Genomic DNA, 18898 nt, shown 5'->3' with positions numbered 1-18898 from the left:
AACACCACCAGAACCACATCCACAACCACGGCCAGAACTAGAACCGAAACCAACAACATAACATTCATGCCGCAGGGTCCGACTCCGAGGCGAAAGCTACCTCCGCCTGCTGCTCGACGGGCAGCACGACCTCCTTGACGGGATGCAGCAGCATGGGCGGGAGGCACATGCGGCCCTCACCGCCGCGCATGGTGCCGACCGTCTTGTCGTCCAAGCTCAGGTCGGGCGTCAGCTCAAACTGCTCGCCGCCATCATTGTTGACGCGCAGGCCCATCCAGCGGCGGTAGAGGTTTCCTGAGAACCCGGCATTGTAGAACCACGTGAGGCCCATCATGTTGTGCTCGCGGTCGCCGTAGACGGACGTCCTGGCCCCGCCCGAGGCGCCGTTCCGCCCGCCGTTGACCACGCGCGCCATGTACTCGGGCGGCCACGCGCGGTCGACAAAGACTGGGTGCGGCGCAAAGACGGCCTTGAGGCCGTGGTGCAGCGCGACGGTGGCGGGCCACATCTCGGGAAACGCGTGGTGCTTCTTGAAGGCTGTCTCGCGGTGCATGGTCAGCAGCAGTCGCCGCGACATACGCGAGGCCGTGATGATTTGGGCGCGCCGGGGCGGTTTTCCAATCCCCTCCGTCTCGTTGTACCCCGTGATGTCGTCGGCCAGCTTCCAGCTGGTGCCCTCCGGGTCGAAGATGGGGCTGAGCGTGATTAGGTCTGCCTCCTCGCCGACGCCCCACTCGTACCTATCCCGTTCGTACGTGGTGGGCGGCACCGGATCGTTCTCGTGTTCGAACCAGTCGCCTTGGTCGAAAGGGCGCAGAGGACCCCACACGCTCTGCTCGCCGGGAGAGACGTGCTGCGGTGAGGGCTTGTTGTCTCCCGCCTTGGCGCCGGGGACCGCCTTGTCCCAGAGGTTGTCGGGTCCGACGGTGCCGTGCTCGGTCTGCACGCGGGCCATCTGCTTGAAATCTTCCCATGGACCGTGAACATAGGGCATGTAGTAGCGAGCGTTGCGCTCCCAGAGCCCCTTCCGGGGCTGTTCCTTGGCCCAGAGCTCAAGTTTGGAGAGCAGATCATGATAGTGGCCAGTGTAGCGGATATCCATCTCCCACTGCCAGAAGTGCTCGTACTCGGGGTGGTTGTATGCGAAATGCTGCATCGCCATCTGGAGACCACGATACGAGCCGTGAACGGGAAGATCAGGACCCCTGGTCCAAAGGTCGACGATGCCTTGGTAGACGGCAAGCATCTGTGTTTCCGACCACAGAGTGGCAATTCCGCGAAACTCTTCCGGAACGGTCTCGTTGACGCGGTTACGGTAGGCTTCATCATCCGCCCAGATTGGGTTCCTGGCATCATTCCGCACCTGGACCAATAGGTGGACGTCGTAGCGACCGCCCGAAGCGAGTGAAAGTTCCGCGATGAGCGCCCTCAGGTTCAAGATGTCCTCTTCCCTCCAAGCAAATTCGTCCCAGCACCTCAGGACAATCGCGGTTCTTGCCAGTTCACCATTGAGCTTCTCAGCGGAGTTGATCACATGAGAGCCGTTTTCTTCCGAGTCCTGCGTACTCCGCCTAGACATCTGTAAGCCCTCGCCAATATAGAAGCCATGAGGGGGAGGGTCGCGTGTGGCCAGGGGTTTGTATCTTTTGGCATTGGCCTTGTAGCAGCGTCGCTGGGCATCAGCCCAGTCGAGTGTTCGCCAGTCAATCTCCCTGGCCGTTTCCCACACCGCCTCGGCACCCTCGCGCTCGCCGTGCTCACCAACTCCAAGGCCTCCGGCTCTGATGGAATAACCGTAGCCGTAGGGCCCGTATCTACCAAAGCGGTCGAAGCAAATATCTTCGGGAAGCGAGAAAAGCTCGTAAGACCCAAGAATGTTGTCCGGAAAGCCGTTTGGACGCCCCTCCAGGTATCGCAGCGGCGGTATCTTGACCGTTCCCTGGTCGTCCAAAAAGCACTCGTGAACCCCATCTTCAGTCTTTGGTAGACTGGCTCTCGGATAGCCGGTAAACGCTTTGCCTGAAGGCACAGCTTTTGCCTCAACTGGCGGATAAGGAGTCTCTCCGCTGTCTGACTCTTGTTGTTGCGATTGAGTGGCGTTGTATGGCCTTTCCCCGCCAAGGCGCGGATACTGCGGCACGTTGTTGGCCAAGGGGGTCAAGGTTCTGACGCCACCGTAGTACCTGGTGAGGAACTCAAACTGCTCCCACGGGGGAGGGTCTGCTGGCTTCTTTTCCACCTTTCCCTCTGCTATCCTCTTGTTCTCGACCTGGCTGGCCCGCACCAGAAGGAATATGAATATGATGATGGTTGAGATCATGCCAATGCACAGGTACCGTACGACCCGGTTCGGTAGACGGTAAAGATATCTCCGCCTCGGTCGTCGCACGGCAGCCACAGAGCTCTTTGGGGCCATGAGCGCAGCGGCGGACGAGGCTGAGGATGATGTTCGTTTTGAGCTTCCCGAAGTGAGGGACGATGAGGTTGACCAGTCGCTCTCGTCGCCATTATCCGAGCCGTCGTCTGATGAATCATCTACGTCCGAGATCCGTTCCTTCGTCGGAGAATACGGCGTGGAGGAGCGCGGCGTGCGAGGTGGGCGTGTTTTGGAAGAGGGCAACTCCTTGTACAGAGGCAGCTTTGGCCGATTGGCTTCCCGCGAGCGCAGGAAGCCCAGAGACAGGAACCCCATAATTCCTTGTATTGGCGAGACCGTTCTTTGCTGGGTGGTAATCAAGGAGTGTCAGTTGAGCGCCATAGCAGGTTTCTGCATGCTGCTTCCTTACCAAGACACGGAGTGAGACCTGGCTGACCGCACAGGCGCAGTGCCCCGCCGCACAGAGTTATCCGTACAGTTGGAGAGCAATGTGTAATGAGTGTCTCGAATTATGCTTCCAGAGCGTTGATGGTGGTTAGAGTAGTTTGGGTTACTGTCCGTCTTCGACTCGAAAGGGAGAAGTATGGACAAGGCGCATTTACCTTACGGAGTAACTAGTGACCAGATCTCATAAGTTAGCCTGGTTTTCGCAGGAAACCCTCTCTTCGTCGTTAACAACGTCGGTGTTGATTGGCCGTTTCGAAGGATGTGGACATCCATGTTGGCGCGTTGCCGAGCAACCAGCACTGAGCGAGAGTCGCGCGAGACTGTGCCACTGTGGGACTAGCGAGTGGGGAAGTACATACAGAGGTACCTTCGTCAAGTTGCGCAACTTTCATGCTTGCTATGGAAAGTGCATCTTGCTCCTCTCTCAAACACAGGAAGCTGGGTGGTTCGCTCCAGTTCGCTCCACCGGTCCAATGGTCTCGGGTCACTTGCGTCTTGCATCTTGCACCTGACCCAATTCGCCGCTTTCACGGCTGCCGCGCAGGTTATACCTAAGGTAGGTACGACCTCGACTAAAACCAGGAGTCGCGGGAAGGCTTCCAGCCCGAGTGCCTTACTCAGCTCCCGGCCGCTCATCCTGGACCGTGCCTACCTTCTTCAAGAGACTTCAAAGCTACATCCCCCGCTCCCCCGCCGCTCTCGTCTGCCAAACCTACCGGTAGACGGCAGATGCAGGCGCCAGCTCAGCTCAGCCAACACTGAGCCTAGTGCAAGTGTAATGTGCACTCGATTTCGAAATCCCCAAGTTACCGACGAATCGGGCGATTTCGCTGAGGCTTTGGGGTCAGATGACCTGGCTCTCCCCATAGGGCTCGTTTGATGGCTGCGATGCAGTTGTGCAGTGCAGCAGTTACCCCATGTGTTGGCCTGTGGCTACCTTTACTTAACCTTACGCTACCGAGAAACTCCAAGTTTCGACCCTCGCAGACTTCCCCGTATGTCTGGCGGATGATCACCCTGCGCTCTAACTGTCTTCGTTCAAGGAGTGCATATCTGGTGTACAGCACTCCACAGGGCGTTTGTGGAGCTGCTTGACGCATCGTGACCGCATTGTGCATGTCCCATTCAGACGCTCTGTTAGCCCTGATGGCCCAAGGATCAACGCAGAGGTCGACAAGGTCGGTATGCAGCAGTGCGTGGCGACGCTCATGTGGTGAGCTGGAAGATCAAGCCAAACAAATGATGCAGCGGATAACATTATGGCGCTCCTTTTTCGACTCCTCCACCTTGGCTTCTCTTCTTCGCATTCCCGGTCTCGGTTGTGGCTTCTCTGTCCTCATGTCCTCCTCCAGCGTGCAAGTGCAACAGGTAACGGACACCGATTTTCCCTCTGAAAAAGAAAGGGGTTAATGAATGTATTACCCGTTCCTCTCTTACTTCTATTTCAACTTTCCCCATCCACCGTCTAACAACTGGCCAAGGGGGAACACCATTGCCCGCCGCGCTTCGACCGACTTGAACGCAATATAGGAAATTGACCCACCTACAATTCAGCATTTGCTTGAACGATGTCTCTCACGGTGAGCACGGAGCCTGAGAAGCCGGCGGCATGCACGGCGGACGAAGCTAGCCAGGTTGCCGTGAACATGGTCATCCGCCAGGACCCCTTTTACATCACGCTCGATGCCGCGGCTCTCCTGGCGGGCTCTGTTCTGCTCGTCCTCGGGATGCACTTCGTAGACCGGCTTTTTCTCGAATGCCTCATTCTCTTGGTCCCACTAGCCCTGCTCGTCCGCAACGACTACCTCAACTTCTTGAAACTCGGACCCGGCGGGACGCCTCCAACCCCCGCGGGCTACGCCCGGCTGACGTGGTACCGGCTGTTCACTCTACGGGACCCATTCAGCCCGCCTCCGCGGGATCCCGCGGTGAAACCGGCGACCGGGATCCTCAAGGGGCTACCCTACCGGCCGGGGCCGCGGCCGGTGGTGGCCGGGCTGGCGCCGCAGCGGCAGCTGAACCAGCACGGGTCACCCCTGGCCTATGGGCGGCTGCGCGGGGCGCTCGAGGCGCTCTGCGCGCGGCTCCCGCAAAAGTTCGTCACGGCCACGTCCTGCCTCGAGAAGCACGGCTTCGCCCTCTTCGCGCGGCACCCGCTCAACGTGTGCGGTAATGGCGAGGTCGCCCATATCCACACGTCGGACCGCTCAATGCACATGAACCTGCACCCGGACGACATCAAGGAGGTGCTGGAAAAGGGATGGGGGCAGAGGCACCCAATGGCTTGGTACGTCGGTTGCAATTCATTGCCTTGGGAGACGGAGATTGGCATACTGATGTTGTGTTCGTGTGTAGGAAGGGTAGGGTACCAAGTCCAGTCCCGGTAACGTTTACCATGATTTACGCCCCGAGAGGTAAGGCTTCCTCACCCTGATTCTGGAGCATGTATCATGAGTTGCTGAGATGGATCTTTATTTTTCATCTAGATGAGGGCGATTTGCGAATTGTTTGCCGGATCATCGAGGCTGCGATCTGGTACACTCTCGCGGAACGCGCAGAGATCCAGCTGGCCCGGAGTAATCAGACGACGCAAGGAGGTTATTGTCCGAGTGAGCTCTGAACCCATTTTCTGGGGGAAAGCTGGGCGCAAAGGGAAAAGGGGTTACGCGCTGTAGTTACCTTACCTGGTATGACTCAAGAAAAGAATCATACCACTGATTCCGGGTGTAAACTGAGGCTATATATAGCTCTCTGCTGACTTAGACATTGGCAATGTAAACTCAGATGACGGTTACCACCCGACGAATTCATGCTCGCGAACTGGTCATTCATAAATGGGCACATCCGTCTCGAAGTGGTATGGTGTTTGGGCAGGCCCCATAAACCAACATGTCTACCAAACGCTTGTCACAGAAATTGAGAGGTATCTGAGTCACCTATACCTCAAAATACAGGCATCAATGTATGGATACAAGCGGGCTACTTCCCTCCGCGTTCCTCGTTGGGACACCCCTTTGGTTAGCACGGGCCTCGGCAACATATCCTCACAGAATATCACTCTTTCCTACCTCATCTTTGAATCATGAAATGAAAAGAAATGACCGGCGAGTAAACTAACCGCGGTACATGAGTTCCACCACCGAATAAAAAGGAGATGGTGAATGCGCCTCACGAACCTAGGGTGCTAGCCTCTACATGTGATCTGATCAGTTCTTCCTCAAGATAACCATCACATATCACACAAATCTCAAGGAGGCCGGCAGCTCGACACTCACTACGTTATACTCCGCACCGCAATGGTATTTGCAACATGGAATGCGTATTGCCCTCTTCCCTTTCCCTTTCCACCTTTACATGTTCCACACCTCGCCTTGCTGTCTTGTCGATTTGCCATGCCTGCTTGTATACACAAACACATACCAAAGAAGAGGTCGTCAGAGAGACAAGCTAGAACCAGTTTTATACAGATAAGTATCCGTCCCATCCCCCACTCTTGGATATGTTCTACCATGCTTAAAACAAGCCTCGCGAGGCAAAGCCGAACAAATAGGATACAAGGCAAAGGAAGGGGGGAAAGAAAGAACGCTATGCTTGGCGGCGAGTGATCCTCAGAGAGCCCTCACTCCCCCGTTCCTGACCATTGAACCGACCGTCGAACCGATTGACAGATGGACGGATCACAGGAGGCGACTACCTCAACTCATCCCGACTCGGACCGCCCGGTTTCCTTCGAATCGTTTTCGCCCCTCGCTCCCATCGTGGACCCTATATGCAGATGCAACCGTCCACTCATCCCCATCTCGATCTTCATCCCCAGCGAGCACACCCTTTCGACACGACAAAAAAGCGCCTGCAGCATCCCCACGCGCAGCCTCACCGCTCGTTAGTTACCCACACAGAAATCTATCATCGCCAAACGGCCTTCGTTTTAGTAGACACGCTTGAACGGCGGTACAGGGGGGCACTCCTTTTCATCCAGGGTCGTGGCAATGACACGGCGGTACCCGAGGTCGACCTTGCCGTGGGGCTGCTTTTGCCAACTGAGCGTGTGCTTCATCCAGTTCTCGTCGTCACGCTCCGGGTAGTCCTCACGGGCGTGGGCGCCCCTGGACTCTTTTCGGGCGGCAGCCGAGACGGCCGTCTGGGTTCTATATCCCCAATGTCAGCTTCTAACGACTTCTTAGATCTCAGAAAAGCCGTCTACTTACGCGCAGGTGAGCAGGTTGCGAAGCTCGAGCGTTTCTACCAGGTCCGAGTTCCAGATCATGCTACGATCCTTGATGCCGACCTGAGAGAACATCTGGTCGACCTCGGTGATCTTCTTGACACCCTCGTCCAAGCTTTCCTGAGTGCGGAAGACGCTGACATCTCTTTGCATGGTCTTCTGCATGGCGAGCCGGATTTCGGCCGTGCTCTTAGGGCCGTCCGAGTTGCGGATCTTGTCAAGAACCTCGATCGATTCGGCACCGGCATCGGCCTCGATTGGCTTGAGGGGCGCTCCGGGGGTGAAGTTGTCGCGGATAGTGTGCGAGACGGCACGGCCGAAAACGACTAGATCTAGCAGGGAGTTGGCCCCGAGCCGGTTGGCGCCGTGGACGGAGACGCAAGCAGCCTCACCGCAAGCAAAGAGGCCGGGGACAACCTTGTCATTGCCCTGTTCATCGACTGTAAGGACTTCACCCGTGTACCGGGTAGGAATGCCACCCATGTTGTAGTGGACCGTCGGGAGGACGGGAATGGGCTGCTTTCGAACATCGACGCCGGCAAAGATACCCGCTGTCTCAGAAATACCGGGCAGACGTTCGGCGAGAATCTCGGCGGGAAGATGGCTGAGTTGGAGGTAGATGTGGTCCTTCTCAGGGCCGACGCCGCGGCCATCCCGAATTTCCATGGTCATGGAACGCGAGACGACATCGCGACTGGCAAGATCCTTTGCGGTCGGGGCATATCTCTCCATGAAGCGCTCACCCTCGGAGTTGAGGAGGTAGCCACCCTCGCCACGAGCTCCCTCGGTAATTAGGCAGCCCGCTCCGTAGATCCCAGTGGGATGGAACTGCACGAATTCGAGATCCTGGTTCGGCAAGCCGGCGCGTGCAACCATGGCCATACCATCACCCGTGCACGTGTGGGCCGACGTGCAGCTGAAGTAGGCGCGGCCGTAGCCGCCGGTGGCCAGAACGGTGTTGTTGGCTAGGAAACGGTGGAGAGTGCCGTCCTCCTGGTTGTAGGCCAGAACACCACGGCATTCACCATCCTGCATGATTAGGTCGATGGCAAAGTACTCGATGAAGTAGTTGGTCTTGTGCCTGAGAGATTGGCCGTAGAGAGTGTGGAGGAGAGCGTGGCCGGTACGATCGGCGGCGGCACAGCAACGGTACGCCTGGCCGCCCTTGCCGTACTTCTGGGACTGGCCACCGAAGGCACGTTGGTAGCTGCGGGACTTGTGAGCTTAGAATTCCAGGTATTTGGGGGAGGAAACGGGGACAGGGTTGCTTACATTTTGCCATCTTCGGTTCTTGAGAAGGGGCAGCCGTAGTTTTCGAGCTCGATAATGGAGGCAGGGGCTTCGCGGGTCATATAGTGAATGGCATCCTGATCACCCAGCCAGTCGGAGCCCTTGACCGTATCGTACATATGCCATCTCCAATCATCCTCGTGCATGTTCCCTAGCGCGGCGTTGATACCACCCTGAGCGGCAACTGTATGACTCCTCGTGGGAAACAGCTTGGAAATGCAAGCTGTGTTGAAGCCGGCCTCGGCCAGACCGAAAGCGGCACGCAAACCGGCACCGCCGGCACCGACGACTATCGCATCATACTCATGGTCCTGATCCAATCAGTGTTAAACCGGCGATTGCTCAGCTAAAGCGGTGCGTATTCCCATTCGATGATACGTACGATGACCGGGTACTTGCTACTGACGTAGGGCGACGCCTCCTTTGCGCGGAGCGGCCCGTTCGCAATGACGCGGGCTGCAAAAGGTAAATTCCAGTCAGTCGCAAGGCCATATATATATGACTGCAAAGTCGGAATCTCCAAAGTCAACCTACCGGCCGGTCGTGTTGTGGAAAATGCCCGGGTCGGCGCTCTGGAGGCACGCGAGAACTGGCGAACCTCGGGTTAGCATTTTCTGAGCGCGGAAAGCAATGGAAAGCAATTCGGTGACATGAGAACCGAGAGCAACAAGATAACTCACCGCCGGCGCCGCGGCTAGTCGTCTCCAAGCCATTAAAGAAGCCATTGTGAACTGACGGGATCTGAAGGCGAAGAAGTGAGCATTGGAAATATTTGAGCGTTTCTTCAATGTCATGCAACTGCCCGTCGATTCCACGCATCGGCACTCCAGAGCCGTTGGCAAGCTGAACCAATCAGAGAAGGCTGATTACCCGAGTTGCCGGCGAGGCCCGCGTTAAACCCACTGTAAAATCCAGAAATCCACCTAGGAGCTGCTTGCCACGGGCTGCTTAACCCACATGCCGTATTTTACGAATACGTAACTGGATCTCTAGTGGTAGGGCAATCAACGTACGGCTGACTTGTCACTGGTGAGACTGGCAGGTTGGATCGTATTGTTACACCATGAGCCTGTCTTCCGTCGTAATATGTTGTATGACGATATCAGCCACTCATATGAAATGCAACGTTCTGCTATTCAGAGCCTGCCTCAAATTGCGGCCAAGAATCAAAGACCGTGGTCGCACTACGTATGCGACTGCATCCGGGCTCATCAAATACAGTACCGGTACTTGTATGTACATACATGTACAAATACCTCACGAGGTGTGTGAGCGGAACAGAAGCATGTGTCACTCACTCATATACTCCTAGAGGTGAGGGTAACAGCTACCCTATTCCGGGTATGTATGACCTGCTGTAGTACTCTCTGTGTGAGCTCTTCGCCGGAGTGTCGTACCACACCTGTCACCACCAGCCTGGCATTGCGTCCTTTTCAACCACGTTTCCAACTCCTCGTTTCATTGCCTAGGTTGTGTCCGAACAACACTGGTAGCCCTGTCTCAATAATGATTCCTGTAAAGTATACCTCGAGAAAGGGAGAAACAGGGCCCATGTCCATGGCTCCAAACGTCCAGTCTATCGTCATCATCCCTTGAGCGACAATCCGTAGGACTCCAACCGTGCATATATACCGCTTGCTGTGTATGCCAGCCGTCTCTTACTCCGCGAGCACCATCCGCAGCATGACCAAGAAATTTTCTTTCAGCTTGTGCACCTCAGACACCTCTGGCTTCGGGGGCTCGCCGGCATTGCGCCGCAGCCGGTCCTGCTTCCGAGCCCTCCGCCTCCTCTCAGCCTCGATAGGGTCCAGCTCATCGTCGGCCTCGGCCTCGGCTTCGCTCTCCGAGTCCTCGTCCATTGCCATAAACTCCAGGTCGTCTTCATCGAGCCCAAAGTCGCTGGACTTGAAAGCCATTGTGCCGGGTGCCACCTCCGCGGCTCCGGGAACCCCTTCGGCTGCCATCTTCTGTCTAGTCTTGTCTGCGTGCCATTTCTTCCGCGCCTCCTGCCATGCAATGAGCTTGTCTATTTCTTCAATTGCCTTCTCCCTGTCAATGAGGCCACTGCTCGTAGCGCCTTCGAACAGGGCGTTGACGTCCAGGCTGCCGTTGCGGGGGCCACGCCGAAGGAACTCCAGAATCCCCTCAATCCATCCCATCAACTGCGCAAAAAGGCCGTTGTCATGTGTGTGCACCTCGTGGACGAACTTGTAAAAGTTATGCTCGTGCCGCTGGCAGAGGTCAATGAAGGCTTGCACAGTCTGGTTAGGATCCGCTGAAGCATCCTGGTCCCGGCACCTCTCGACAACCTGGACATCCCTTGTTAGCTGCCTGGCAAGCAGATCATGACAGTTGGCTACGCACCTGAATTAGGTCATCGATGAAGTGGGCAAAGTCCGTCACGCTGTTGTACACATTTGCCGACTTGTAAACCCTGACGAGCGGCTCGTAGAAGATGGTAAACAAATCCCGGAACAACTGGAGAGTGACGGGCTCCTCAATGAGACTCAGCATCATAGCCTTGTCCCTTTGCCGTATGTACAGCTTCAATAGCTGCTTGAGATAAGAGAACAGCTGCGCGCCTTGGCGAAGTTCCTCGTCAACGTTCTCGACCGCACTGTTGAAAGCTACGTATGCGTTAAACAGCCGCTCAATCTGCTGCGAGTTAAGCGCCGGGCTGATGAGGTCCGACCGCAGGATCACAACGATGATGTCGGTGCCTTCGTTCTCGGCTTCCTCCCTAATCACGGCTTTGATTGACTCCTCGGCATCCGTGTACCTCTTCAGTTTTTCGACAAAGACCGAGTCCCCGATCTTGTCGGCCAAGTCGTCTATCGACCGTTGGAAGTTTCTGATGCCATCATTTAGAGTCAGTGAAAAGATGCGCTGCATCAGAGACCTCGTGCCAAAAGGCTGGGCCAGAAAGATGTCCAGGACGCTTGACATGACGGCCGCTGGATTGGCGACGCGAATGACGTTCTTCATAAGAGTGTAAGGGATCAACGAGTGTATCCGCTTCGCTTGCGCAAACAATTCTGGGGAATTGTCTTCAGCAAGGAAGAGATGGTAGATGGTGGCCGCTACCTCGATTCGCAACCATTCGGCGAATTTCTGATATTGCAAGCTCAGGTCCTGAATCGTCTCCTTCTCTCTGATTTCCTTGAAGAGCATGGTCAAGCCATTGCGTTCCACAATGTCCTGTCGGAACCTAAACAGAGTCAGAAACAGGTGGGCAGGACATCCTTCTGGACCTACTGTTCCATGTAAACGTCCAGCTCAGCCGCACGTTGTCTTGCAACTTCGTAGAACCGCTTCTGCTCCTCTACTCGCTTCTTGTCTAGGTTTTTTCGTCGGAGGATGTCTTCATGATCCCCGTCTGTTGGCGTTATTGGGTTTGCGGTCAAAAAGTCCTCCATTGCCTTGGTACCGGCGATTTGAGGGTTCTGCAACAAGGAGCGTAGAAAGGCGCGTAGCGAGATTCTCTGGCTCTCGCGGTGTAGCACGACGTTCTAAGAGGGTTAACCGCAGTCCAGGCCGCATGTCCCGAGTCTCGATTAGAAGCATACCTCTTCGGTTCGCAGACCGAACAACGATGGGCTAGACGGCCTACCGTCGACTGAGGACCGCGGGGACTTTCTACCACTGAGCCGATGGTCTATACAGGATACGTGATTAGTCGGCTAACCTCCCCAAAAGTATCAGCAAGGACGAACCTTTCACCGATAAGAACTTTTGGTTGAAATCGCTGTTCTGTTCAAAATTACTCTGGGCGGGGCTGTTGGGATTCTGTGTTGAGGCCGATGAGATGGACGATGTCTCAGAGTTGTTCTCACTATGGCTGCCAACGACGCCGGATGCCGTCGTGTCCGATCTGTTCTTCTTAGGAGGCGGAGGAAGAACCTTGCCCGGGAGCTCGGTCCTTAACCTCTTGTACAGCCGTACAAAGTCGCCGTATCGTCGACCGACATAATAGCTTGAACCGGCTTTCCTCTTCACTCGAAGTAGAAATTCCTGTACCCTAAAAGTTAGCAGCAGTCATGGCGCCCCCGCAGTGGAAATACTTACGGCATGCTGGTGATGCCGAATCCTCCTTTTGACTGAGATCATCCGGACACCGGCTACATTGACATCCCATCCGTTCAAGTAGTTCCCCTCGGGCATCGATGAGATGATCCCGCTGTCGATCGCACTGGCATCGACTATTTCGAGTTCCGAAAACCTAATTCGTTCCTCAAAGCCCGAGGAAGTTGGGATTCCTGACACCATCATCAGCTCAACCAGCTTCTTGGCCTTTGTAGCAAGCTTCCTCCTCTTGGTCTCCTCCAAGCGGTCTTCGGAAGATGAGATGTGTTTGCTAGCAAACGACTCAAGGAACTAAATCCCCAAGAATTAGCCTCAGTCAAAACTGCGCTCCAATACTCCGCAAGGACCGGACCTACCACTTGCAACTTGTCCTGCCAAAACTCTTTCTCCTTGGCCTTGTCGAGAAATGGGAATTCGCGGACATGGTGGACAAAGATGTATCGCAGAATAGGTAACTCAGAATCCAACGGTGACACCTCCCCAAACTCAGACTTGAACGGGGCGCCGAACCGCCGTAGTGCTGTCGGCGAGCTAAGCTCCGAGACTTCCCATTTGACCTGCTCCGATATGAGTTCACGCTTGAGGTCTGGCCGAGGAGGTGGAAAGCAGGTGGTCAGTGTTATGCCTCCTGACAAGTAAGGGATGAACAAAAGGGGCGACGGTGCGGATCGACTAACAATGCTCTTGCTTTCCCGTCAAAGCCTGGCTACGAGGTGGACCGGATGTCGTTCGGAAAGGCAACTCGTGGGATTCACCGGGCCGCGGCTTGGCAAGCTCGCCGTCCGGGGCATTGCCTGTTTCGTCCAGGGTGGCTTCGAAAGCCATTGTCCTCACGGAGCTCGAGGCGGGCAGAGTTTTTCAATTCCAGCAGAGGATCCAGGAGCGTGCCTCTGCTCTTTCGGCTGCAGCTGACTTGATATAAACGAGATCTTTTGCTTCCCTTTCGCTCAGAAGAAATCTTGACCGCAGCAACTTTCTGGGCGCCTTATTGCCGGGAAAGGAATTGCACCCCGGTACCGTGGCGGTCGAATCGTGGCTCCTGCTAAGGTACTGGGATCTGTGCGATGGCGCGGGCGCGTATATACCGTTTCGGCGCTTGAAGGAGGAAGGAGGAAGGAAGAAGCGAAACCAACACACCGGGTCGGCCAGGGAGGATAAGAATATCCTGACGTTCACGTTATGCAAAATAGGAGAGAGATTTTGGAAGATGACGAGGGGGTAAGCTCATTCCACGCTACAAGTCCGCATATGATGGGGGCCCGCAGGCGGAGATACAGATCAACGAACAGCTCAAAAGAGGCAACGGCCTGATTACAAGACAAGTTAATGGATCAGCAGGAGTGGCTATTTATCGGTGCCCGTGAGTCCTGCCACAAAACAATGCTCTTTCCGATTCCACTATCCTGGGCTTATTACTCTGGCTGTCCCAGCGTTGGCGTAACGTACAGTAAACTACCAGTACCTTGAGATGTCGGCCAGAGTAGGTAGCTTGGCGCTTCGCCCTGTTGGCTGCCCGATGACGCATTCCAGCGTCTGGTTGGTGGCGCAGAGCAGCCCAAAGCTTGCGTTCCCCACTGAATGTATTCTTGGCAAGGCCCTGTCTCCACAACATCCCTGCTCTTTCATGGTGAGGCCGCCACTACCTTACAACCGCCCGCCGTGGCCGGCATCCTTGGGCCGTCAAACCCAAACCCGGAAATTTTGTCTCTGAGGTTAGTATGGCCTTTCACAAATTGCGAGGCAGTTGGGCGGAGAAGCCATCCTGTTGTCATCTTGTTGGATTTTGAATTCTCTATCCGTGTCGGTTCAGCTAGGGAACTGATGAGAATGACAGCCCTCTAATAGATGTAGTATGGAAGCTCTACAACACTTCTAAGCTCCAACCCGGCTGCCGAGCTCTGATATTGTCGCTAGATAGTGTTAGTTTCAAATATCTTATATTAAAAGAGATTCCAACCATAAGTATTACGCCGTCCCTGTGCCTGGGTATCAAGTCGTTACAGTAAGTGAAACCAAGCCAGACTTCAAAATGTATCGCGCAATATGAAGGTTCCCATACTCCACAGAAACAACTCACAGCTCATCAAGTGCAAGGAGCGCTTCTGGTTCAGGAGACGGAGCCTTCACCATCCCCTTCCCCGTTCCATTCAGCGCCATGCTGAGCCATTGTGTCGGCGCCTCCTTTGAGGTCCAGAGCATATCTGCCTGCACTTCGGCCACGCCTCTCAGGGTATTAGACCCGTCGCTGGCGATCTGTGATGTTGCTTCCAAGCTGTCGGGCGTATACTGGGCGCCTACATACAGCAGGACCACGACAAAGATGACGACAGATGTGACGATCCAGACGACCTTGAGCCGCTTCCTCGTCCTCTCCTGCCACTCCTTGTCTGCGCGCTCCCAACTCTCGATGCGTTCGCGCACGCCATCTACCCGCTTGCTCAGCAGCGCAATACTTTCTCGTCCCAGAGTTATGCGGTTTTGAAGTGACTGGATCCGCCTCTGCTGGTCCTCAAACTGGCCGAATGCATCGAGCTGCGAGTTGATGTCTGCGACCAGTGCTTCTGTCTCTGCGCTGAAGGTCTCATTCAGCTTCTGCGAAGATTCAGCAAGCTCTTTCAGCGCCGTAATTGTGCCTTGAAGTGCGTTTAACTTTTCCCCGAGTGAGTAGTATGTATCGTCAAGACGTTTAGTCGTTACATTGGCGAAATTCTCCAGGCCAGCGAGCGAGCGTTGAAGACCACTGGAGCAGGGTGTCAATCCACAATTGCTCTAGAGCGCGGGATCTCCTGGTGGCCGACTGACCTCTCTTGGGCCGCAGCCTTCTGCTGCTGCCTAACCAACCCATCGTCCTTCGAATCCTTGATGGCTAGCGCAGGCGCAGGCGAGGATACAGCAGCGCTTGTGGGCATCAGTTCATCTGTTGAGACATGGAGAATGCTTGTCCGTCTGCTGGCGTTCGGACTGGGCTTTGGCGTCACCCCTTCGGACCGTAACACCTCAAATGACCGCCTGTCTTGGACGATCGGTATAGCAGATCGCGAAGCTGAGCTGTGCGTGTCCCGATTCTTTTCCTTAGTTGCGAGCTGCGAATGGCGGCGATGGAGATGGATCGGCGAAGAGATCTCAGATATGGAGCGAGTTATCTGATGCCGCGGCCGACCGGGCAATGATGCTTTATATACATCGCTGCCATTTTGGGACATCGTACAAATACTCTAGGTACCTATGTCAACCGGTTTCCTGTTGGCTTTCCTGGACTTGGGTCATTGGGTCACGAGTTGCACAATGACACCGAAGGCTGAACAGTGGGCGGGTGAGAGCCAAACTGCCAAAGCAAAGCGCCAAGGAAGGTGGGGCCGAATGGCGAACGACATGTGATACCTATGCAGTTATGCACACTACAGTGTATGGTCACAACCTGAACTCAGGCTCAACAGGGAAACCTGTGATGTGCGTCAATCGCGCCTGCGAATTTGATACAACATTTTCTAAAATCTGGTACCATTTCGTCGCTGCCCGGCCATGACCAAGCAGGTTCTGGACTTGAAATTGACCCCTGTCGTCCTGGAAGATAAAGGCCCAGAATCCCTGCTCTGGATGGACTCCAGGGCATCATCACGCCAGAAGCTGCGGATTCTGGCGATGCCTCGCGGTGAATGCCTATAACTGTGCCCAGGCGTCGCTGTTTTCGTCTCGGGAAGTCAGTTGCCACGTATCCCCGCGAAGAAAGCTCGACCTTCCAGGTTGTTACCGAGCCGATCCAGGGGCTGCGACTAGCCGCCCTGAATTCTTGCAGGAGCTGTCCTTGGTGTCCCCAATCTTCGCATAGTGCTTCTCCGTATGCCACGGGGTAAACCAGCCGTATCCAGCACAACCCAGCGCGGTTCGATCAGGAATTGAGCAGTTTGTTGCGCTTCTCCTTGCGCTTCAACCTTTCCACCCTCTTCTTATGCATCTTTAAGGCCAACTGTTCGTATCGTTCTTTCTCCGCCTTGGCCTCTCTCTTCTCCTTGAGAGCCTGTATCCGTCTCTATAGCTCAAGAGTTAGCCGGGCTCTTCATCGCTAGTAGCCAATCTCGCGAGGCCCACCTGTCGCTCTGCTTCCTTTTCTTCCTTCATCTCCCTCTCCTTCGTCTTCAATGCCTGTTGTGCTACTCTCTGTTTTGCCCGCTGTTCGTATGGTGTCAAGCCAGACCCCGGGCGGAAGGCTTTCTTTGGTGCGTGCCATTGCTTGCCTGAAACCTAGTAAGCATCACATGGACATGAGCAGTCTCGGAGCATGGGCGTATGGTACCGTTCTTTCTCATCCCCAACGGCTTTGACGACGACGCCGCTGGCGTAGACGCATTTTCGACTTCTGCGGCAGACATGGTATGTTTGTTGGGGAGTGCGTTCGACGTCAGATGTAGAGCAAGACCCAGCTGGGGCAATAGGCGGTAGGTGCTTGTATTGTTAGGGCGGTCAGGCTTACACTGCCGAAGTTGAAAAGTTTGGGTCGGCAGAATTTCTGGTTCCTAGTGGAGGCCCGCCAGCCAATCTTATCGATCAGGGCTCAGCTGCGGCTGGACTTTAATGACCACGGAGTAGCCGTAATGAGGCGGAAAATACAGATACATTACAAGGCAAGGTAAAGTACCTGTCCGTTACGAAGCATTAGTATTTGCATGATCATCCATATGTGACATTTTCTTTACAATACCCTACATTAATCATATAGAAGTTGAGGTCCGGATAATTGATTACTACTACAGTGTCATTATGTTTCTCGAATCTGTTTGAGATCATCTTTCCAACGTCAGCTGTCAAATTAACCTATTTCTTGGCGATATCACGGGTACCTACTTTTGTTGATACTGGTTGTATCTGTACAGTAATCCAGCCAAGGAGTGTAGTTACTGTACACGTGTATTATCGCGTAACAAATTGAATCTTGGCGCTTGCCAACCGACCCCATTGGCCGGTTTCGCATTTCATCGAGAATTGGCCAATTTCACAGCCGAAAGGACACATCTGGAGTTTTGGCTTACACTACGAAGGTATGGATACTGTGTAGAGTAAAGCAACCGAGCCAACACATCCAGCCCTGCCAGGAACCATCAATTCAATCTTTATTTACGTGTACTTCGTAACAGCTGTCTTAGTATGATTCTGATAGTGACTAGGGACCGCAGGCTGAAGGATTCGTGTAAACGGTCGAACGAGCTTCCATCTCATTTTCGGAAATTACCAGGTACCCAGTGCTGCATGTGGACGTTTACTTCGTATTGTACACTAGGAAACTTCGGCATGCGGAGGTGATTGCCAATGATGCTGGTATTCGTAGAATACAAGTACCTACAATTGCAACTGCTTCACCGGCGGATTAGACCATGGCAGAATACGAAAAGCTTCCATGCAATCGACTTGGAAATCGTAAATGCCTGGCTGTACCGTTCTTGAAAACCGTCAGACTGTGAACACGGCCAAGAATCAAACTGAAGAGCAGCGATAAGGTTTCTATAACTAGGGCGGTGCGGCTTATCTGCGGCTTCTCATTCGTCGTGTTCGAATCTGACGGCGTTCAAGAACCCTACTTGAGAATGGTACGTTATAGGAGCCCAGAGTCACTTGGGCTGAGATGTGTCGTGTCAAGTCAAAGATTTCCCGCCTACAGCGAACATTGCGACTCCTCCGAGGCTGATGTAGGCTTCAAGACTCCATGTCCGATGGTGAGCGGACAGTTATGGATGTTGCCCAGGTAATCGGTCAGCAGCCTTGCAGTTCGAGGTGTGTGAACCTCGAAGGAGTCGAAACAGAGCACCTGCGTTAGTTTGGCTGAATGTTCGTTAGACTGTTATGCAAGTTTGCCCGTGCGCACCCTGTTGGACGGCGTTTCAAGCCTCTAGTTGGACGACCGAGATCGATCTAATGGCAGGGGCTATCTGCAGTCCCAAGGGGATGCTGCGTTCGTCAAAAGCACATCCCCCTCGGTCTGAAGTGTGTCTATACGGAGTGTTAGGTAGTCGAGGTAGTCTCTGGCAAAGGGTTAGGGAAGCTTTCCTTAGGTTTCGCATTCTTGTGAGTGACTTTGCGCTTGATCCGTCAACACAACCTCCGGGGATACCGGGATAGGTGATGGTTAACTTAGTGTAGAGGGGCTCCCCGTCGATATTTGACCCCGCCCCTTTGGCCTTGGGAGGCGACTCCAGGTCCTTACTCCATCTGAACAAGTTACTCTGTAAGAACAGTACAAACCTGGAAGTTTCAGACAAACCATTTGCGGTACTGTACAGTACACTTCAGGTATTGTACAACAGGCGATTGCATCGCAGTCATAACCAAGTCCAGGTTGTCTATACAATATATATGTACTTTGCAAACCCTTTACTGTGCTCACTGTTGACCGAATTGAACTCTCACAGGACATTGCTTCGTAGGGAAGGTATAACCAAGACTCAAGTAGGAAAATACACAGTGTGTACAGGACTCGACAAGCA

General features: G+C 54.4%; 7 protein-coding genes across 7 annotated transcripts; 2 read left to right on the top strand and 5 right to left on the bottom strand.

Annotated features, from left to right (window-relative positions):
• Positions 1-64: 64 nt before the first annotated feature.
• On the bottom strand, positions 65-2692 carry N656DRAFT_798837 (uncharacterized protein; the record flags this gene model as incomplete). Its single annotated transcript, XM_064817808.1, has 1 exon — positions 65-2692. One exon carries the CDS (start codon positions 2690-2692, stop codon positions 65-67), a length of 2628 nt encoding a protein of 875 aa, XP_064669542.1.
• A 1452-nt stretch (positions 2693-4144) lies between these two features.
• Positions 4145-5838, top strand: N656DRAFT_780110 (uncharacterized protein). Its single transcript, XM_064815319.1, has 4 exons — positions 4145-4239; positions 4306-5111; positions 5180-5238; positions 5311-5838. The coding sequence occupies exons 2-4, from the start codon at positions 4393-4395 to the stop codon at positions 5442-5444; spliced, it is 912 nt and encodes a 303-aa protein (XP_064669541.1). The 5' UTR covers positions 4145-4239; positions 4306-4392; the 3' UTR covers positions 5445-5838.
• A 914-nt stretch (positions 5839-6752) lies between these two features.
• On the bottom strand, positions 6753-9064 carry N656DRAFT_710772 (succinate dehydrogenase flavoprotein subunit mitochondrial precursor; the record flags this gene model as incomplete). The annotated part of the gene is made up of 6 exons (XM_064811702.1): positions 6753-6972; positions 7033-8256; positions 8322-8650; positions 8722-8795; positions 8874-8928; positions 9020-9064. 6 exons carry the CDS (start codon positions 9062-9064, stop codon positions 6753-6755), a joined length of 1947 nt encoding a protein of 648 aa, XP_064669540.1.
• A 902-nt stretch (positions 9065-9966) lies between these two features.
• On the bottom strand, positions 9967-13508 carry N656DRAFT_132793 (uncharacterized protein). Its single transcript, XM_064808592.1, has 8 exons — positions 13100-13508; positions 12779-13008; positions 12405-12713; positions 12053-12350; positions 11906-11994; positions 11595-11848; positions 10704-11547; positions 9967-10648 (listed from the first exon to the last, which is right to left on the bottom strand). Exons 1-8 carry the CDS (start codon positions 13245-13247, stop codon positions 9998-10000), a joined length of 2823 nt encoding a protein of 940 aa, XP_064669539.1. The 5' UTR covers positions 13248-13508; the 3' UTR covers positions 9967-9997.
• A 361-nt stretch (positions 13509-13869) lies between these two features.
• Positions 13870-14378, top strand: N656DRAFT_132931 (uncharacterized protein). Its single transcript, XM_064808593.1, has one exon. The coding sequence runs from the start codon at positions 14001-14003 to the stop codon at positions 14262-14264; it is 264 nt and encodes an 87-aa protein (XP_064669538.1). The 5' UTR covers positions 13870-14000; the 3' UTR covers positions 14265-14378.
• Positions 14186-16105, bottom strand: N656DRAFT_780106 (uncharacterized protein). The gene is made up of 3 exons (XM_064815318.1): positions 15925-16105; positions 15225-15865; positions 14186-15162 (listed from the first exon to the last, which is right to left on the bottom strand). Exons 2-3 carry the CDS (start codon positions 15623-15625, stop codon positions 14496-14498), a joined length of 1068 nt encoding a protein of 355 aa, XP_064669537.1. The 5' UTR covers positions 15626-15865; positions 15925-16105; the 3' UTR covers positions 14186-14495.
• A 206-nt stretch (positions 16106-16311) lies between these two features.
• Positions 16312-16792, bottom strand: N656DRAFT_798832 (uncharacterized protein; the record flags this gene model as incomplete). Its single annotated transcript, XM_064817807.1, has 3 exons — positions 16312-16452; positions 16512-16657; positions 16717-16792. 3 exons carry the CDS (start codon positions 16790-16792, stop codon positions 16312-16314), a joined length of 363 nt encoding a protein of 120 aa, XP_064669536.1.
• Between the last annotated feature and the right edge of the window lie 2106 nt (positions 16793-18898).

Source organism: Canariomyces notabilis (assembly GCF_033297395.1).
Source record: "Canariomyces notabilis strain CBS 508.74 unplaced genomic scaffold N656scaffold_13, whole genome shotgun sequence".
Taxonomy (NCBI): domain Eukaryota; kingdom Fungi; phylum Ascomycota; class Sordariomycetes; order Sordariales; family Chaetomiaceae; genus Canariomyces; species Canariomyces notabilis.
The sequence above is the reverse complement of the archived record's forward strand: the minus strand, read 5'-3'. Positions and strand labels throughout refer to the sequence as shown.